Genomic DNA, 19,936 nt, shown 5'->3' on the forward strand with positions numbered 1-19,936 from the left:
CCCAACCGGTCGCAGCAGATGGCCCCGCCCCTCCCTGAGCCTGGTTCTGCCGGAGGGTTCTTCCTGTTAAAAGGGAGTTTTTCCTTCCCACTGTCGCCAAAGTGCTTGCTCATAGGGGTTCATATGATTGTTGGGCTTTTCTCTGTATCTACTGTACAATATAAAGCGCCTTGAGGCAACTTTTGTTGTGATTTGGCGCTATATAGATAAAAATTGAATTGACTTGGTTCTTTAGTAGGTCTAGAGGGGTTAAACTGCGTCCTCACATCTGCTTCATGAATATGAAGGGCTGTAGTGGGAGAAGGTGGTTTGAAATCCTCATAGGTGTGAAGTGAGGAGGGGGCTCCTGTGGGTGAAGTCTTTCATAGCATCGATGGCTCTGTTGTGGGGGGAGCGGGGAAGGTGGGGGGATGAGTGACTAAAGTGTCTCTATAGGGCTTCGGAGTTGACGTCACGCCGCAATGCATTGTGGGAGCGCAGCTCCATTTTCGGGGTCTACGATCCAAACAAATACACTGTATTGGAACGGCGACTACGACAAGAAACATGCTTAAAAGCAGCTCGAAAGAAAACGGACGGTATAGAGATCGATTGCGTCCAGAGGCGAAGCAGCAGTATTTGAAAAAAAAATAGAGTGCATCGCAAATCTGGACCCATACGACATACGGCAGTGGAGTAAAGACCCAGACGACTTACCGCCACTGTCCTACCCCGATATCTTCACCTATCTTGTTTGTGGAGTAAGTGCTTACACTGCGAACCAGTTTCGTAATTACAAGTCACTGGAGGCGCATATCCAATTTACAAATGGCTGGGTGCAAGATTTGGCTATTTTCAAGCCGCCAAAATCTGAGTACGTCGTCATTCATACCAAGGTAAGTCAGCTGGAGTGCATCGAGTGACATAGCCATTTTCCACCCCCCACCATAATTAATGTTAAATCTTTATCATTGTACTGTTAAAATATCGTTATCATATTATGTGCCCATAATTGTATAGTAGATGCAAATTAACACATTGATAATCGGGCAAATTATTAACGCCAATCAGTGTCCTCCCTGTCTCATTTCATTTATTGTCTTTACATCAACCTTGTCCTTGCATGTTACAGGTACTGCACTCCCAAAGATTGAATGAACCTGCATTACGACCATGGGTAATTGTAAGCACCACAGGGAAGGTCGAAACTGCACACTGCACCTGTATGGCCGGAGTTGCTGAGACCTGCACCCATGTCGCTGCACTTCTGTTTAAAGTGGAGGCAACAGTGAGGATACGTGGCACAAAGACAGTCACAGATGAACCAGCCTACTGGGTTTTGCCGGGGAACACAACCAAGATACAGCCAGAGGTTGGCCATAACATTGACTTTACATCTTCAGCAGCACAAAAAAAGACTCTTGATGAAAATATAAACGGACCGTCTGTGGTGAAAGGCAGAAGAAGCCGTCCTTCAAAAAGAAAGATTCCCTCTGCTACGTTTGAGGAGTTGTCACCAGTGTTAGACACACTTCAAAAACACAATAAAGCAGTGTGTTTGTCTGGATTGGAGAAATACTACACATCACACACTGTACAGTCATCCACATTACCACTGTCTCTGGCGTGTTTGCACAGCACAGGTGCACAGTCCCTTGGCCTTACCGAGCTACAACTGCACTGCGTAAAGTACATAAACACAGCTAAAGTAACTGAAGAACAGGAATCACATTTAAAGAAAGCTCAGGAGTTCTTTCAGAAGGTGTGCCTTCCTGAACTTGTAGGAAAACATTTCTCTAAGCGAAATGCAGCCCCGTGTGGTCACAACGTTTTTTCTTCTGGTGTCTAGTTTTTTGTCAGAAGTGCATTGAAATATGTATAACTTGATTTCAAACGTGCAGCACTTACCATGTACCAATTGTCAAAGTGTGAAATAAAGAGTGCAAAGCAGTTATTTGTTATCTTGCTTTTATTATAACGTAATTTTAGTGAAACAAAGAGTCCAAAGTGATGATAAACTTTCGCTTATAGTATACAGGTACAGAAATGGTTACATAACGCAATGTCAATGTGTTCATACAGTCACACATACAAAAAACTAAAAAGGTTTTCCTTTTTTAAACAATTATTAATTAACAAGTACAAGTCTCATGTGTGCCTGGTTTCACTACCACACTGGGGCACATGTTAACCAAAACACAACACACCCTCACAATTTTATCAAGGAAGGTAACGTCTTCACCCTCACATGGAAGAAGAGAACGGATGGGCATGGTAGTATGTAGCATTTTGAATTTGTTGCGCAAACTGTCAATTACTCGTTCAACATGGATTCTTAGGTGTGCAATGGCTCGTGTATTTTCTATGTCCTTGGCATCTAGTTGACAGAAGCCCCTTGTAAATGCTGGGATCTTAAAGCTTAAATCCAACTTTGATTTAAGCTTTCTGTTCTCCTCCAGCAGCCGGTTTATTTCTGCTCTGCTCTGTACACAGTGCACACAATCATTTGTCAGTTGTTGATCTTCTGTCTGTTTCTCTCTGATATCAATGTTTTCTGCATCAGCACCCGTTACCTCTGCTTCTACTTGTCCAGCACAAATTTGTCCCTCAGCCAAAATAACAAGGTTGTTATGGTGTTGCTCTTCGGTGGTGTCCATCTCTGGCTGCTCTTCTGTGGTAACTTCTGCTGAGGCTTCACCTTCACACTCTGCTGCTCCATTGTCAAAGCCTGTCCAATAAAAAGAGTGCAAATACACAAAGGAACTTTTAAATGGTTTATACATTAAGGCCGTATGAATACTCAAAAATGTTTGTGTTAATTGACAAAGATCAACTTTTAAAATAAGAGACTGTGGCTGGGGGTGCGGTTGTCGTTTACCTCCAAATAGTACTTTATTTTGTGATAAGAACATATTTAGAACTTACCGGAATGAAAATGTCGTGAGCACACCAGCTGATATCTGGAGACGTAACAGAACTTGATATCAGCTCGTCTCACGGCTGCTATCCAGGCTAGACGCCTTCGTTTGGTAACATCCGATACATGAGCTCCTTCACGTTGCTTCCAGGTTGGGAAAGCATAAAAAGACAATCCAACCTTATTCCCGTGCCGGTCGTAAGATCGAACATTGCAGCTGAGCACACAGCAAGTACGAACCATGGCTATGCTATCGCTCCTAGCTTAGACCCCCAAAATGGTGAATCGGGCCAAAATCCTTTCCACGCCCACCCCCGTGACATCACGCTCCGAAGCCCTATTGTTGGGGAAGTCTCTATTGAGGTGTGAAAGCCGCTTGATGGATCATCAAACCGACAGTAAAAGTCGTTGTGGGTGTTGGCCAACAGCAAGTCGTCAGTGGGGTGGGGCTGTGTGCTTCCTGAAGTGAAAATCTGGCATTTAAACATAAATAGGAAAAACTCGCTCACAGCTGACTAATGAACATTTGCATGCATGCTTAAGAACTGCATTGACCCCATTTCACCCAAGGTTTAAAATTCTGCCTGCAAATGTCAGAGGTGTACTCGTCTGTGTCCATATTTTCTCCAGCATAGGGGGGATTCCCATCATAATGAGTCTTTTGGTAAGAGGTGATAAAGAACCTAATCAAAATTTTCCATCCAAATTCCCTCCATCTTTGTGAGGTAGTGCATTTCCATTGTTGTTTCCATATTTGAGTCCATTTATCCTGTGTTATGCACACTAGTAGTAGTAGTAGTAATAGTAATCCAGTCTAGAAGTAATAAATTAATTAACAGCATCACTCTGAGACAGAATATTTTGAGATGTTTAGAGATATTGCGCATATGAAATAAAGCAGCTCTACATATTTGTATAATGTCCTGGTCAAATATTACTCCAAGATTCTGACAGTGCTACTGGAGGCCACGGTAATTCCATCCAGAGCAAGTATCTGGTTAGATATTATATTTCTAGGAATTCTAGGGCCACGTACAATCAGCAGCAGAAAGTTAGACATCACCCAGGTCTTTATATCTTTAAAACATTTCAGCAATTTAATTAATTGGTGTGTGTTACCTGGTTTTATGGATAGACAAAGCTCAGTGTCATCTGCATAGCATCTACTGCAGGGGTCCAGTGTCCCTGCAGGTTTTAGATCGCACCCTGGGTCAACACACCTGTATCACATGATTAGCTCATTACCAGGCCTCTGGAAAACTTCGGCTGTGTCCCAATCAAGAGACCGCTCGCTTGAAGTACGCGCACTACGTGTACTACATACGGTGCGTACTATAAGTACGAGAAGTGCGGAAGTGAGAGGCTTGTGAAATGGGACGTTCTAGCCTTCGTCGCGCTGTTCAGGTTGCCTAGCAACCATGATACTAACCACGAGAAACGTTACATACAGCTTTGTTTGACAGAAATGAAGGCGGAAAAAAAAGTGTTTTGTTGGTCATTCGTTTTTGTCATGACATCACTCTGATTAGTTGAGTATCTGAGGCTGAGACCACGGGACTGTAAAACATGACTGTTGGGCTTCATTTCTGTGCTGAACTGTCATTTTAAGATTAGTTAGTAAATAACAATTAGCTAATGTTGGAGGGAGGGAGGGAGGGAGGGAGGGAGAGATCAGAGCCTTAAACAGGCTGACTTCTGCTAAATGGGTCAAACTGGGCAGAAAGTCTACAAACACATAACATCCTTATAGAATATGATGTAACACTATAGATCAACTTACCTCAGAATATATAAAGCATAAACAATTACAGCAATATGATGCAACAAACACAGCAGTGTTACTGATCCAAAATACTCAAAGCTTCATAGAACTGAAACAAACATTTGTTTTTAGCTCCATTCTGCTGCTGATACAGACTTTAGGTTTCTGAATATTACACTTGTTGCTGCCTTTCATAGTGTGTAACTTGAAGGCCCTGAGTACTTTCTCCCACACTGAAAACACTGGAATGATCACATTATTTGAACATTACCTAATTAGACTGATTCAGGACAGGACATGTTAAACTTTCCTAGCAGTCCTTCACAAACAGGGAACAGTCTGTCTATTCTCTCCATCTGTCAGCTGCTGCTGGCTCTTCCTCCTCCTCTTCCTCACACACTGCTGAGTTTGTCCTGGTGGATCATCAGGGGTGCAAAGCCTCACAGATGATGTGCAGCAGTGGGTCCCTCAGTCTGTCCTCACTCTGGACACTTGCAGTCGTCACACATGGAAATCAAATGTGTGATAAGCTGCAGGATTCAAACACAAGTGTAACTTATAAACACATGTTCATACTTTTATTCCACAATCAGAGAGAAAGAAACAGAGAGAGAGAGCAGGACAGACAGACAGGTGAGAGTCTCAGGTGTACACACTGCTACAAACAGGATTTAGTGTTTGTGTTATTACGAGTGCTAAACAAGAAGAGTTCCCAGATGGTACAGTGGACACATGTGTGACTGCTGTGATTAAAGCATCTTTCTTTCAGCTTAACGAGTGAACCGTCAGCTCGTTCAAACACACGTTAAAGTCTGCTCGACACCACCGAACAGAGGCAGCAATATAACATAGCTAACATTAACAGTGCAGTGAATCCTGCTTGTGCCGTGATGTTCAGGACTGCAAACCGAGCAGCATCACTGACTTTCAGCCTGTTGTGTTTGTGGATATATGACTGACTTTAATTATCCACAAAATCATCACAATCTCTGTAAGATTAAGGTCAGCTATTGAACGGCGTATATTTTAAAGTAAAGGCTTTAAAACCAAGTAAATGCTGAAAGTACAAACATCGCTAATGACACATAACTTTGCCGACATGTGGCCAACAGTAATGTTTTAATGTTCTTCATTATTCAACATTTGCACATAAATAAGTGATATATTATTCAGTACTTACTTTTATCAGTTTACTCCTTGGCCACTCCGCTTCTGCCGTCTGCCGCAAAATTATCCACACCGACTGCCGTGCTATGAATTGTGGGATATATTGGGCCACGAAGTCTACACCGCCACAGCCTTAAATTTCAGGGAAGTGAAGGACGCATTTGAGGGCCGCATTTCAAGCAGCCTTTGAATTGGGACAGCCTTCACTGTGATGTAATCGGCCTTAAAATGCGGCCTTTAAGGCTGCAGACCCTGAATTGGGATACAACCTCAGTGAGAGAGAAAGGTGACTGAGGAAGAAATACTCAATGCATTCTCCTTGGGCTCTCGCACTCTGGGGCCTCTGGATGTCTGGGGCCTGGATCTCCTCCATGCCTGCTTCATGCCCTGGGGGACAGGGTTATGGCTCTCTACAGCCTCTTACATGGGGAAACCATTTGAATACAAGCGCGCTGATCCACACAGGTGTGCACATGGGTGTTCACAGTTCGTAGACTTAAATTACACCTTTCTTGGCTGCTACGTCAAAGCACATTGTGCGCTGTCTGTCCTGCGTGCTGCACAACAACATTCAATATTTAGTGTTTACTGCTGTTTACACTTAGCTAGATTAATGTGATGCTAGAATAATGTGTTGTGTTTAGTATGTTGCTTTGGCTTTTTATTGCTTGTTTTCTATTCTTTTTCTCTCAACAGGTGATCCAGGAGATTTTTTTTCCCTTTCTCACTGTCCCTCTCCCCTTCTGTTTTTCTTTGCCTTCCTCTTTCTTTCTCCCTTTCCTATCCCTCACTCATGTCTGTCCCGTGTGTAAAATAAAATAAAATAAATAATAAAAAAAAAGTCGATCAAATGGACCAATACGGCAATGCCATGATGACCCATTTGGCAAAGTAAATCCATTGGGTATCCTTGTTGGTCTTCAGACAACAATTCTGACGGCTAAAGAACCAAATGGGACAGGCAAAAAAAAAGAAGAAAGGAATTCCCTGACAGATAGCAATGCTCAAAAAGGCATATAGTTCAATTCAATTCAATTTTATTTATATAGCGCCAAATCACAACAAAAGTCGCCTCAAGGTGCTTCAACAATCATATGACCCCCTATGAGCAGCACTTTGGCAACAGTGGGAAGGAAAAACTCCCTTTTAACAGGAAGAAACCTCCGGCAGAACCAGGCTCAGGGAGGGGCGGGGCCATCAGCTGCGACCGGTTGGGGTGAGAGACGGAAAACAGGATGAAAGACATGCTGTGGAAGAGAGACAGAGGTTAATAACAGATATGATTCAATGCAGAGAGGTCTGTTAACACATAGTGAGTGAGAAAGGTGACTGGAAAGGAAAAACTCAATGCATCATGGGAATCCCCCGGCAGCCTACGTCTATTGCAGCACAACTAAGGGATGGATTCAGGGTCACCTGGTTCAGCCCTAACCATATGCTTTAGCAAAAAGGAAAGTTTTAAGCCTAATCTTAAAAGTAGAGATAGTGTCTGTCCCCCGAATCCAAACTGGAAGCTGGTTCCATAGAAGAGGGGCCTGAAAACTGAAGGCTCTGCCTCCCATTCTACTATTAAATACTCTAGGAACAACAAGTAGGCCTGCAGAGCGAGAGCGAAGTGCTCTAATAGGGTGATATGGTACTACAAGATCATTACTATATGATGGGGCCTGATTATTTAAGACCTTGTATGTGAGGAGCAGGATTTTGAATTCAATTCTGGATTTAACAGGAAGCCAATGAAGGGAAGCCAAAACAGGAGAAATATGCTCTCTCTTTCTAATCCCTGTCAGGACTCTTGCTGCAGCATTTTGGATTAGCTGAAGGCTTTTCAGTGAGTTTTTAGGACTTCCTGATAATAATGAATTACAGTCGTCCAGTCTGGAAGTAATAAATGCATGAACTAGTTTTTCAGCGTCACTCTGAGACAGGATATTTCTAATTTTAGAGATGTTGCGCAAATGGAAGAAAGCAGTCTTACATATTTGTTTAATATGTGCGTTGAAGGACATGTCCTGGTAAAAAACGACTCCAAGGTTCCTCACAGCGTTACTGGAGGCCAAGGTAATGCCATCCAGAGTAAGAATCTGGTTAGATACCATATTTCTAAGATTTTCAGGGCCGAGTACAGTAACCTCAGTTTTATCTGAATTAAGAAGCAGAAAGTTAGCAGCCATCCAGGTCTTTATGTCTTTAAGACATTCCTGCAGTTTAACTAATTGGTGTGTGTTATCTGGCTTCATGGACAGATAGAGCTGGGTGTCATCAGCATAGCAGTGAAAATGTATGCTATGTCTTCTAATGATGCTGCCTAAGGGAAGCATGTATAATGTAAACAGAATTGGTCCTAGCACTGAACCCTGTGGAACTCCATAATTAACCTCAGTGTGTGAAGAGGACTCTCCATTTACATGTACGAATTGGAGTCTATTAGATAGATATGATACAAACCACTGCAGCACAGTACCTGTAATACCTACAGCATGTTCTAATCGCTCTAATAGGATATTATGGTCGACAGTATCGAATGCTGCACTAAGGTCTAGCAGGACAAGCACAGAGATGAGTTCACTGTCAGAGGCCATAAGAAGATCATTTATAGCAGGGGTGCCCAATCCCGGTCCTCGAGAGCTACTATCCTGCAGCTTTTAGATGCATCCCTACTCCAACACAGCTGAATCAAATGGTTTGATCTCTTCAGCATGCCATCATGTTTGGCAAAGGCCTGATAACAAGCCATTCATTTGATTCAGGTGTGTGGGAACAAGGATGCATCTAAAAGCTGCAGGACGGTAGCTCTCGAGGACCGGGATTGGGCACCCCTGATTTATAGCCTTCACTAAAGCTGTTGAAACCTGACTGAAACTCTTCAAATAAGCCATTCTTCTGCAGATGATCTGTTAGCTGTTTGACAACTACTCTTTCAAGGATTTTTGATATGAAAGGAAGGTTGGAGATTGGCCTATAATTAGCTAAGACTGCTGGATCTACAGATGGCTTTTTGAGTAAAGATTTAACTACAGCCACCTTGAAGGCCTGTGGTACATAGCTGATTATTAGAGATAGTTTGATCATGTTGAGGCTGTCATTTTTAGCATCTACATCAGGGGTCAGCAACCCTAGGCACGCGTGCCACAGTTTGCACGCGAAGGGTTAACTGTTGGCACAACCAATGCTGGACTGGCCATCGGGCATTTCCTCGGTGGCCCGGTGTCAGGAGTTTTCCTGTAATGCAACTCAGGTCAGAATAAATGACACTCAGACAGGTTTGCAGGTTTAACGTGCACACGGGTGAGAGTTCAAACGGAGACTCACACTCCGCAGCAGTTGCCACCCTTTATTTATACTCAAGCATGTTTGCGTCACAGACACATGAGTGGAAGAGATAACATACAAAGGTAGAGACTTCATCACATGCAGGAAGAGATAACATACAAAGGTAGAGACTTTGTCACAGACACATGAGTGGAAGAGATAACATACAACGATAGAGACTTCGTGCTGAGCTTGCACAGTGTAACTTCTCTAGTAAAAAGAGCAAACACATCTAGAGAACCTTAAATGAAATCTACTTCTATACATAAACATAATAAAATCTTTCAACACCCGGTAACTTTTTTTCCCCTCTGTACACAAATATTAAGATAAATAATAAAAACAATAGATATTATATACAATGTAAAAGATCAAATGTAAATAATGTAAAAAAATAAAATAAAATATGTAGATCAACAAAAGGCTTGTTTGAACAGAAAAGATTTTAACTGTTTTTTAAAAGAATCCACAGAGTCAAGCAAACGTAATTGATGTGGTAAACTGTTCTACAGGCTTGGTGCAACTGACCGAAAGGCTGTCCCCTTTTGTCTTCAGTCGTGTACGGGGAACAACTAACAGACTCTGAGTCTGTGAGCGGAGATGACAAGCAGCAGTGTATTTTATAAGAAGCTTGGATAAATAATCTGGGGCCTGGCCATTTAGTGCTCTGTATGTTAAAACAAGAATTTTAAAGCAAATTCTAAACTGTATTGGGAGCCAATGTAAAGAATATAAGATGGGAGTGATGTGAACACGCTTGGTAGAGCGAGTTAGTTGTCTGGCTGCTTCGTTTTGTATTGCCTGGAGGCGACAGAGAGATGATTTATCCAAGCTAGTAAACAGGGAATTACAGTAATCTAAGTGTGATGACACAAATGCATGAATGAGTTTTTCCAGTTCAGCTGAGGAAACCACATGTCGCAGTTTAGAGATGTTTCTTAAATGATAGAAACAGGAACGAGAAAAATATTTTACATGAGAGTCAAGGCCCAAAGAAGAGTCGAATATTACTCCAAGACTGTGAATATTTTACTTGACAGACTGTGTATAAAAGGCCCCAAGAAGAAAGTGTGTACATTATCGTACTTTATTGAGCCCTGTGGGGAAATTGCTCTCTGCATTTAACCCATTCACTCAGTGAAGCAGTGGGCAGCCATTGGGCGCCCGGGGAGCAGTGTGTAGGGACGGTACCTTGCTCAGGGGTACCTCAGGGTAGCTGTTAAGGGGAATCGAACCCCCGACCTTCCGATCATGGGGCAACCACTCTACCTACTGAGCTATCCCTGCCCAAAGTTCATATAATAGTTTTACTGGTGTTTATAAGTTTATATAAGTTCATGTAATGTTCCATCTTCTGTCAGTTTGGGCCAGCCCACCTTCTAGTGACATCATCCGGTTAGTAAGGTGGGCAGTTTAATGGCGGCTGAGCAGTGTTGGTCCGGAGGGGGTGCACTGATTCCTGGGGCATGTTAGGTGTGCGTAAATGACAAGTAAGTAGTGACCTGTGTCGTATTTTGCCTTTGTTGTGTCAGTACTGTAGTATGTTACCATTTAGGAGCTAATGTAGTCCATAGTTGGAGCGGTAGGCCACGCATGCAACGCGTGAGTTCACCCTCATTTCATATGCTAACTTATGTTGTTAGCTTGGCCCCGGTTTAGCTTGTTGACGCATGTACGGTCACAGGACATGCCCATAATGTCATTCCTGTGTTATCAGACCTTCTCTATATGTTGTATGTGATGCTTGTGATTGTTTACTTTGAAGTAGCGGAGTTTGTAGCGAACAATTAGGTACGTGGATTAATAAAATAGCAAACGTAGTATAACCGGAAGTATGGCGTCCCGCTTGCCCTTCACAATAAGAGCATTATAGCGGAATATAATGGGGGACGCTTTTATTTTGTATAACTACCGGAAGTAGTTCACATGTACTGACGGTTGCTTAACCTCGCACTAATGCTATTTAGTTGCATAGTGTGAGCAGTTTGAAGTGTATTATATTTTTCTGATCTTTATATTTGATTATGTTAACTATGTTGTATTATGTTTATATTTGAGTATTTGACTTTTCCATTCTCTTTATTTATTGTTATTTCCCTTGTTTATTTCCTTTGTAGGAAACCACACACACACACACCCAGACACACACTTATGTACACCCGCTGTGTTACAGCCCCAGAAATTAAGCGGTGACAATAAAGTGCCTCAAACGGAACCTTAAGCTCTCTCCTTCTTTCGTGCTCTGGGCAATTTGGCCTTAAGTGGTGTTCTGGCCGACACACCGGGGTGACCGTAGTGCTCAAAGACTGAATCAGTGCCACAGCCGTGCCTATCTTTGATATCTCCACTACAGACTGTGCAGTGAGAATTCAGTCAAAGCATTTAACTGAGATGTGAAAAAACTAAGCTGAACTCTACATCTTGTTGTGGTCTCCTGTGGCTTTAGGTGCTGACATGCCTTCCATCTGTTCTCCTGCATTTTCATTTACAACCGTAAAATATCTCCACATGGTGCTCCTCTCTCTCTCTCTCTCTCTCTCTCTCTCTGCAGCCCAAATGCGTCTTCCGAGCGCATCTGAGTCACGTGACCGCACAGTAACAAATCCCAGCAGGGCAAAAAGAAGGGGGCGGAGCAAAGTGAGTCTGCCGCATAAGAAGCGGTGTTTTCACAGACAGAGCTGCTTTTTCATCCAAAGGGAGTAAAGTTCTAAATTTAGAGGAGAGGGACGAACTAAAGCATCGATCATAAACCACTACCACCGTTTGGATCGATATCTGCATCGATCTGCCCACCCTTGTCTCCTGGATCGTAGCCGAGATCAGCGTGAACCACGTGGGTCTCTGCTCCCTGATCTGTTTCCTGTGTTTGGAAAGAGTTGCAGCTTCATCGCGGAGTTTCTCTCGGTTTGTGGGCTCATCTAAAGGTAAGCACCGAGCTAACTTTACTGTGAGTTCAGTTCATGTTGAGTTTAGCTCCTGAATGAGGTCTTCTGCTGCTCTCCTCGGTGTCTGTTCACAGTTTATTGTGAACACGTTGAGAGAAGAGTGAGAGAGTGTTTGGAGAAAAACACCAGCTAACCATTAGCTCAGCATGCTGGGAGAAGTTGGAGCAGAAAAGTCTTTTCATTGTCCCTGCAGCTGTTTTTCTGCCTGCACCAAACCTCTACAGCCTGATTTCTATTTGAAGTGATAACAGGAAATGGCGGCGCGGCAGTAGCACACAGCGGCCACTCCGGAGCCAAAACTGGTGCTGCATTGTTTATTGTTTACGTTTTTGTGTGTAGCGTGCTTATTTTGCACTATGTATGGATAACGTCGCAACTGGTGTCGGTGTTCGTGCATACAACAGCCAGACACTTTTCAACCTAAATAACCTAGTTGACGACATCCAGGAGGGGCTGCGGGAAACGCTGCGTGAACTCGGCTTGCTCCGCGAACCAGGCCTCGAAGCCTCGGCGTTGCCTGATGCCGGCGGACGGAGGTGGAGACATCGGAAGCGTTGCGCGAGGAAGCGGAAGCGCGGCAAGCGGGCGGGAGTCTGTGCTAGGCTAAAAACAAACCCTTGCCGGCCGGCTCTACCGTCCATCATCTTATCCAACGTCTGCTCCCTGGATAACAAACTGGATTACATCCGACTCCAGCAGGCCACACAGCGTGAGATTAGAGACTGCTGTGTCTTTGTTTTCACGGAAACATGGCTCAGCGAAAGAGTACCGGACGCCGCTATTCAGCTAAACGGGCTGGCCTCGTTTCGCGCCGACAGAAATGCAGCTCTGTGCGGTAAGACTCGCGGTGGCGGCTTGTGTGTTTACATCAACGAGAAATGGTGCAAGAACTCTGTGCTAGTCTCTAGTTATTGCTCATCGCTGGTGGAGTTTGTGACTGTTAGATGCAGACCTTTTTACTTACCACGGGAATTCACCACTGTTTTCATTATCGGAGTGTACATTCCACCTAGCGCTAATGCTAAGGAAGCGCTATGGGAATTGTATACAAAGATCAGTGAACTGCAAAATACACACCCGGATGGACTGTTTATTGTTGCTGGGGACTTCAACCATGCAAATCTCAAGTCAGTGCTTCCTAGATTCCATCAGTATGTGGACTTTGCAACGAGGGGAGAAAACACGCTGGATCTTGTTTACACAAACATCCCCGGCGCATATCGGGCAGAGCCCCGCCCCCACCTCGGCTACTCAGACCACATCTCTGTTATGCTAATTCCAGCATACAGACCACTCGTCAGGCGATCAAAACCGGTTCTGAAGCAGGTGAAAACCTGGCCAGCAGGAGCCATCTCTGCTCTTCAGGACTGTTTTGAGAGCACTGACTGGAACATGTTTAGAGAGGCTGCAACTTACGGCGACTTCACTGACTTGGAGGAGTACACATCATCAGTGTCCAGCTATATCAACAAGTGCACCGATGACGTCACTGTCTCCAAGATCATCATCTCACGACCCAACCAGAAACCGTGGATTACTGCGGAAGTGCGTGCACTTCTAAGGACCCGAGACTCTGCCTTCAAAGAGGGAGATAAGGTGGCGCTTAGAAGAGCGAGGGCTGAACTTTCTCGGGCCATCAGAGAGGCGAAGCGCGCACACGCCCAGAGAATCCACAACCACTTTAAGGACAGCGGCGACACACGACGCATGTGGCAAGGCTTACAAGCCATCGCTAACTACAGGACGACACCACCTGCCTGTGACAGTGACGGCTCCCTCCCAGATGTGCTTAACAACTTCTATGCTCGGTTCGACAGGCAGAACGACGTGGCGGCGAGGAAGACCACCCCTCCTCCGAACGACCAGGTCCTGTGTCTCACTACAGCTGAGGTGAGGAAAACTCTACGCAGAGTCAATCCACGTAAAGCTGCTGGACCAGACAACATCCCAGGCAGAGTGCTCAGAATGTGCTGATCAGCTGGCAAATGTTCTCACCGACATCTTCAACATCTCTCTGAGCAGTGCCGTTGTCCCCACGTGCTTCAAGGCCACCACCATCGTCCCCGTGCCCAAGAAGTCTTCTGTGTCCTGTCTCAATGACTACCGCCCTATCGCACTTACACCCACCATCATGAAGTGCTTCGAACGGCTCGTCATGAGACACATCAAGACCCTGCTGCCCCCCTCACTGGACCCAATGCAATTTGCATACCGCCATAACCGCTCAACGGACGACGCCATCTCCACTGCACTCCATCTTGCCCTGACACACTTGGACAAGAAGGACTCACACGTCCGAATGCTGTACATAGATTTCAGCTCAGCATTTAACACGATCATCCCCCAACAACTGATCGGAAAGCTGAGCCTGTTAGGCCTGAACACCTCCCTCTGCAACTGGATCCTGGACTTTCTGACCGGAAGGCCTCAGTCAGTACGGATCGGGAACTGCACCTCCAGCACCACCACACTGAGCACTGGGGCCCCACAAGGCTGTGTGCTCAGTCCTCTGCTGTTCACACTGCTGACTCATGACTGTGTAGCAACACACAGTTCAAATCACATCATTAAATTCGCTGATGACACGACCGTGGTGGGTCTCATTAGCAAGAACGACGAGTCAGCGTACAGAGAGGAAGTGCAGAGACTAACGGACTGGTGTAAGGACAACAACCTGTCTCTGAATGTTGACAAGACAAAAGAGATGGTTGTTGACTTTAGGAGGACACGAGGCGACCACTCACCGCTGAGCATCAACGGCTCCTCTGTGGAGATCGTTGACAGCACCAAATTCCTGGGTGTACACCTGGAGAAGGACCTCGGCTGGTCCCTCAACACCAGCTCCCTGCACAAGAAAGCCCAACAGCGTCTCTTCTTTCTGAGAAGACTGAGAAAGGCCCGGCTTCCACCACCGATCCTGACCACCTTCTATAGAGGAACTATTGAGAGCATCCTGAGCGGCTGCATCACTGTCTGGTTTGGGAGCTGTGCCATATCAGACCGCAAGACCCTACAGCGGATAGTGGGAACAGCAGAGAAGATCATCGGGGTCTCTCTACCCTCTATTGAGGACATCTACACCACACGTTGCATTCGCAAAGCCACCAGCATTGTGGCTGATCGGACACACCCCTCTCACACACTCTTTACACTCCTGCCATCTGGAAAAAGGTACCGAAGCATTCGGGCACACACATCCAGACTGTGCAACAGCTTTTTTCCACAAGCCATCCGTCTCCTCAGCAAAAAGGGACTGACTGATAAACAATAAAGTTGAACTTGGAACTTGGAGAGCGATCTGCTGCAGTATCAGGATCACAATAAACTTTATTGTCCACCTGCTCTGGATGAACACATGACAGGAAGTGGTTTTCTTTTTTTTTAATTAGCAAAAGAAAAACACCAACTAATCATTGGCTCAGCACGCTGGGAGAAGTTGAGCATTTGCTGGCAGAAAGTTGGAGTAGAAAAGTCTTTTCACTGATAGAAGCTCATTGATCAATGGTCATGAGTACCTTTCACGAAGAGTTTGGGGAATGGCTGCAATCACATGGTCATGAGAATTTGCATATTAATGGTCAAGGAACTGACCTCCCAGCCCATTGTTCCTTCAGTGGTGCTAGTTTCAGTCATTATGTAGGTGGAGCTGGGGGCCTGAAGGAGTTGAAAGTGTGGGGTGGGGGAGTAACAGGTCTGTCCCTGTTTGTGGAAACCACAGGAGGAGCTGTTCAGGCTGTTGCTGGGTGTGAATTGTTGATGGAGTCTTTAAACTTGTAGTTGCTGTTTTCCAGACTGAAGCAGAGTCGTTAGCTGAAAACTGGTTTTAGAGGTTCATTCAGGACACCTTCTCAGGCTCTTACAGCCTTACCTGTATCATAACAAAGTGTATAAACCCCAATCCACCTTTAACATGGTCCTTCTCCCAAACCTTCAAATAGGACTTTCTGGCCCTGTCATAGTAAAGGGCTGCTTAGAATATTAGAGCCAATGTCACAAAGTTCTTCCTGAAGTATAAGTGAGTGAGAGAGTTTCCTCACTTTGCAGCACAACACGTCTCACAAGATTTCTACAAGCAATCAGAGTGAAATTTGTACTTTGTGTTGTCAGATGAACATATGAGACACTTTGACTCTTCAGTGCAGTGTGGAGCCTAACAAAGATCTGTTTTGTGTCCCAGCTGATCAGCAGGAGGAGAAGAGTCTGACGGAGCAGCAGAGGAACATTTTCAGCCATCTGGGCTCAGCTGAGTCACTACAGAGGAAACAATGAGCTCAACACAGGTGTGTGTGTGTGTGTGTGTGCGTGTGTGTGTGCGTGTGTGTGTCCGTGTGTGCGTGTGTGTGTCCAAATGTGCTATAGATAATCTCTATAGCACACTTGGACCACCCATAAAGGGTTAATGGAGGGAGTTCAGTTTGTTCCACGACTGCATTTCACTCACTGCCTCTGTTTGTTTCTCTGTCACTGCAGGACCAACGTGGACCAAGAAGTCAGCGCTCTCAGGAGGCCGACAAACCTCACAGAAGAAAGGGAGAGAGAAAATACAGTTGTGACGAGTGTGGGAAGGATTTTACCGTTAAAGCTTCCCTAAAAATGCATCAGGTCATCCACACTGGAGAGAGACCGTTCAGCTGTGGAGACTGTGGAAAGTCGTTTACTGGGTCTCGAAGCTTAAAAAGACACCAACTCATCCACACTGGAGAGAGACCGTTCAGCTGTGGAGACTGTGGAAAGTCTTTTACCGGGTCTGGAACCTTTAAAAAACACCAACTCATCCACACTGGAGAGAGACCGTTCAGCTGTGATGAGTGCGGAAAGTCTTTTACCCAGTCTGGAACCTTAAAAAACCACCAACTCATCCACACTGGAGAGAGACCGTTCAGCTGTGGAGACTGTGGAAAGTCTTTTACCGAGTCTGGAACCTTTAAAAAACACCAACTCATCCACACTGGAGAGAGACCGTTCAGCTGTGATGAGTGCGGGAAGTCTTTTACCCAGTCTGGAAGCTTAAAAAACCACCAACTCATCCACACTGGAGAGAGACCGTTCAGCTGTGGAGACTGTGGAAAGTCTTTTACCGATTCTGGAAACTTAAAAAGACACCAACTCATCCACACTGGAGAGAGACCGTTCAGCTGTGGAGACTGTGGAAAGTCTTTTACCGGGTCTGGAACCTTTAAAAAACACCAACTCATCCACACTGGAGAGAGACCGTTCAGCTGTGGAGACTGTGGAAAGTCTTTTACCGAGTCTGGAACCTTTAAAAAACACCAACTCATCCACACTGGAGAGAGACCGTTCAGCTGTGATGAGTGCGGGAAGTCTTTTACCCAGTCTGCAAGCTTAAAAAACCACCAACTCATCCACACTGGAGAGAGACCGTTCAGCTGTGGAGACTGTGGAAAGTCTTTTACCGAGTCTGGAAACTTAAAAAGACACCAACTCATCCACACTGGAGAGAGACCGTTCAGCTGTGATGAGTGTGGAAAGTCTTTTACCCAGTCTGGAAGCTTAAAAAACCACCAACTCATCCACACTGGAGAGAGACCGTTCAGCTGTGGAGACTGTGGAAAGTCTTTTACCGAGTCTGGAACCTTTAAAAAACACCAACTCATCCACACTGGAGAGAGACCGTTCAGCTGTGATGAGTGCGGGAAGTCTTTTACCCAGTCTGGAAGCTTAAAAAACCACCAACTCATCCACACTGGAGAGAGACCGTTCAGCTGTGGAGACTGTGGAAAGTCTTTTACCGAGTCTGGAAACTTAAAAAGACACCAACTCATCCACACTGGAGAGAGACCGTTCAGCTGTGGAGACTGTGGAAAGTCTTTTACCGAGTCTGGAACCTTTAAAAACCACCAACTCATCCACACTGGAGAGAGACCGTTCAGCTGTGGAGACTGTGGAAAGTCTTTTATCCACTCTGGACACTTAAAAACACACCAACTCATCCACACTGGAGAGAGACCGTTCAGCTGTGGAGACTGTGGAAAGTCGTTTACTCAGTCTGGAAGCTTAAAAACACACCAACTCATCCACAGTGGAGTTAAAGCGTACAGCTGTGATCAGTGTGGCAGAGCTTTTACTCAGCGTAAGAGCTTACAGAGTCATCTAGTTACCCACTCTGGGATTAAAGCATACAGCTGTGACGTTTGTGGAAAAACCTTCAGCCGGAAACAGCACCGAAATACACACCTACGCATTCACACCAGACATGATGTGTACAGCTGTGATCAGTGTGGTAAACTATGTTTAACAGGCACAAAGTTACAACGCCACATGTTTACCCACTCTGAGGAGAGACCTTATAAATGTGACTTGTGTGACAAGACTTTTAAATCTCCATATGACCTGAAAGCACACCAAAAGATCCACACAAGAAAGACTCTACAAGTGCAGTTACTGTGAGGTATGTATCTATATTTTTATCTTGTCAACCCAACTGTTTGAAACAACTTGTATTAGCATGTTAGCAATTTTACTGCATGGAAAAACACCTCTGAGTGATTATTCAGACTCTAATCACAGGTTTTTAGTGATAGTGTTTGAGAATTGTATTATTGTTATTGTAGCATTAAACTAGTATTAATTTAATGGTTTTACTCTTATCGTTTTTATAGCAATTTAAATTGAGCCGAGTGTGATAATGTAAACAGTAAAATGTAATTGGACTTTGGCAGAGATGCTCTTTATTTCAGGCAACGTTCAGGATACAAATGTTGACGGACTGACTTACACTGTGTTTGTGTCTTTGTTTAGAAGCAGAGCGACACAGATGGATCCAGTTCTCAACCCTGTCATCGCTGTGGGAAAGACTTTTTTGCGACCTTTGCGGAAAAACTTTCAGTCATCAAAAGACCCTAAAATACATCAACGTAGACACACTGGAGACAAACTGAACTACTGTAAAGAATGTGGGAGAAGCTTCACCACTTCAAAGGACTTCAAACAATATGAATGAAAATGTGCCTCTTGTTACATTTTAAGCTTTCTAAACTGTTCTACTGTAGTGTTCATGTTGAGTGGTTAGCTTTGTTCCAGCAGTTGAATCAAAAAATCTGTTTCCTGTTATCATGTTTTTAATGAATGCATCGATCCATGTTTTCTGCAGTTTTTTTTCAGCTTGTTTGTTATGAGATCCTGCAACAGTTAAACCAAAATTTTATATGTTAAATAAAGAAATGGTTTACTGACAAAGAGTTTGAGCCGTGATGTCATTTCCTGTATATCAGAGCAACACCTGAAGTTACCAATGTTTAAAGTCATAGTCAAATTATGTGTCAGCATGACCTTGTGAAAACTGCTTGGCGCTGCTTCACTATGTTATCTGCTAACTGTTAGGGCGTAGAAGGACGAAACTCCCAGGATGACCAGTGCCAGGACCTTCCTGATGCAGAGAGTTGTGTGTGGGGGGGATAAAGGAGAAGCTGAGGCATCCCAAAGTTAAAGCTGGCATAACTGAAACTTAATGTTTGATGTGTGTTGTGGTTCTCTTGCGCGCAGTAATTAATAGCTTGAACACAGCAGAGCTTGATATAAAGACCTGGGTGACAACTGTACAATATAAAGCGCCTTGAGGCAACTTTTGTTGTGATTTGGCGCTATATAGATAAAAATTGAATTGACTTGGTTCTTTAGTAGGTCTAGAGGGGTTAAACTGCGTCCTCACATCTGCTTCATGAATATGAAGGGCTGTAGTGGGAGAAGGTGGTTTGAAATCCTCATAGGTGTGAAGTGAGGAGGGGGCTCCTGTGGGTGAAGTCTTTGATAGCATCGATGGCTCTGTTGTGGGGGGAGCGGGGAAGGTGGGGGGATGAGTGACTAAAGTGTCTCTATAGGGCTTCGGAGTTGACG

General features: G+C 44.6%; 2 protein-coding genes across 5 annotated transcripts; both read left to right on the forward strand.

The window, feature by feature from the left end:
• The first annotated feature begins 422 nt into the window (after positions 1-422).
• Positions 423-2,623, forward strand: LOC147321702 (uncharacterized). The gene has a single exon (XM_086305881.1). The coding sequence runs from the start codon at positions 1,103-1,105 to the stop codon at positions 1,826-1,828; it is 726 nt and encodes a 241-aa protein (XP_086162007.1). The 5' UTR covers positions 423-1,102; the 3' UTR covers positions 1,829-2,623.
• A 7,296-nt stretch (positions 2,624-9,919) lies between these two features.
• Positions 9,920-19,459, forward strand: LOC147321703 (uncharacterized). Of its 4 annotated transcripts, none has more exons than XM_086305805.1 (5): positions 9,920-10,627; positions 11,689-12,061; positions 16,260-16,362; positions 16,553-18,491; positions 18,845-19,459. In XM_086305805.1, the coding sequence occupies exons 3-4, from the start codon at positions 16,348-16,350 to the stop codon at positions 18,488-18,490; spliced, it is 1,953 nt and encodes a 650-aa protein (XP_086161931.1). In that variant the 5' UTR covers positions 9,920-10,627; positions 11,689-12,061; positions 16,260-16,347; the 3' UTR covers position 18,491; positions 18,845-19,459. The 4 variants fall into 4 exon arrangements, with proteins under 4 accessions (XP_086161931.1, XP_086161932.1, XP_086161929.1 ...); XM_086305803.1 differs by having other exon boundaries at positions 10,221-10,627; positions 18,842-19,459; XM_086305804.1 differs by lacking the exon at positions 11,689-12,061 and having other exon boundaries at positions 10,221-10,627; positions 18,842-19,459.
• Positions 19,460-19,936: the final 477 nt, after the last annotated feature.

Source organism: Aulonocara sp. 'chitande type north' Nkhata Bay, linkage group LG9, assembly GCF_057382095.1.
Source record: "Aulonocara sp. 'chitande type north' Nkhata Bay isolate Kocher_YH1m ecotype deep benthic linkage group LG9, A_spYH_male_GT1.1, whole genome shotgun sequence".
In the NCBI taxonomy this organism is placed as follows: domain Eukaryota; kingdom Metazoa; phylum Chordata; class Actinopteri; order Cichliformes; family Cichlidae; genus Aulonocara; species Aulonocara sp. 'chitande type north' Nkhata Bay.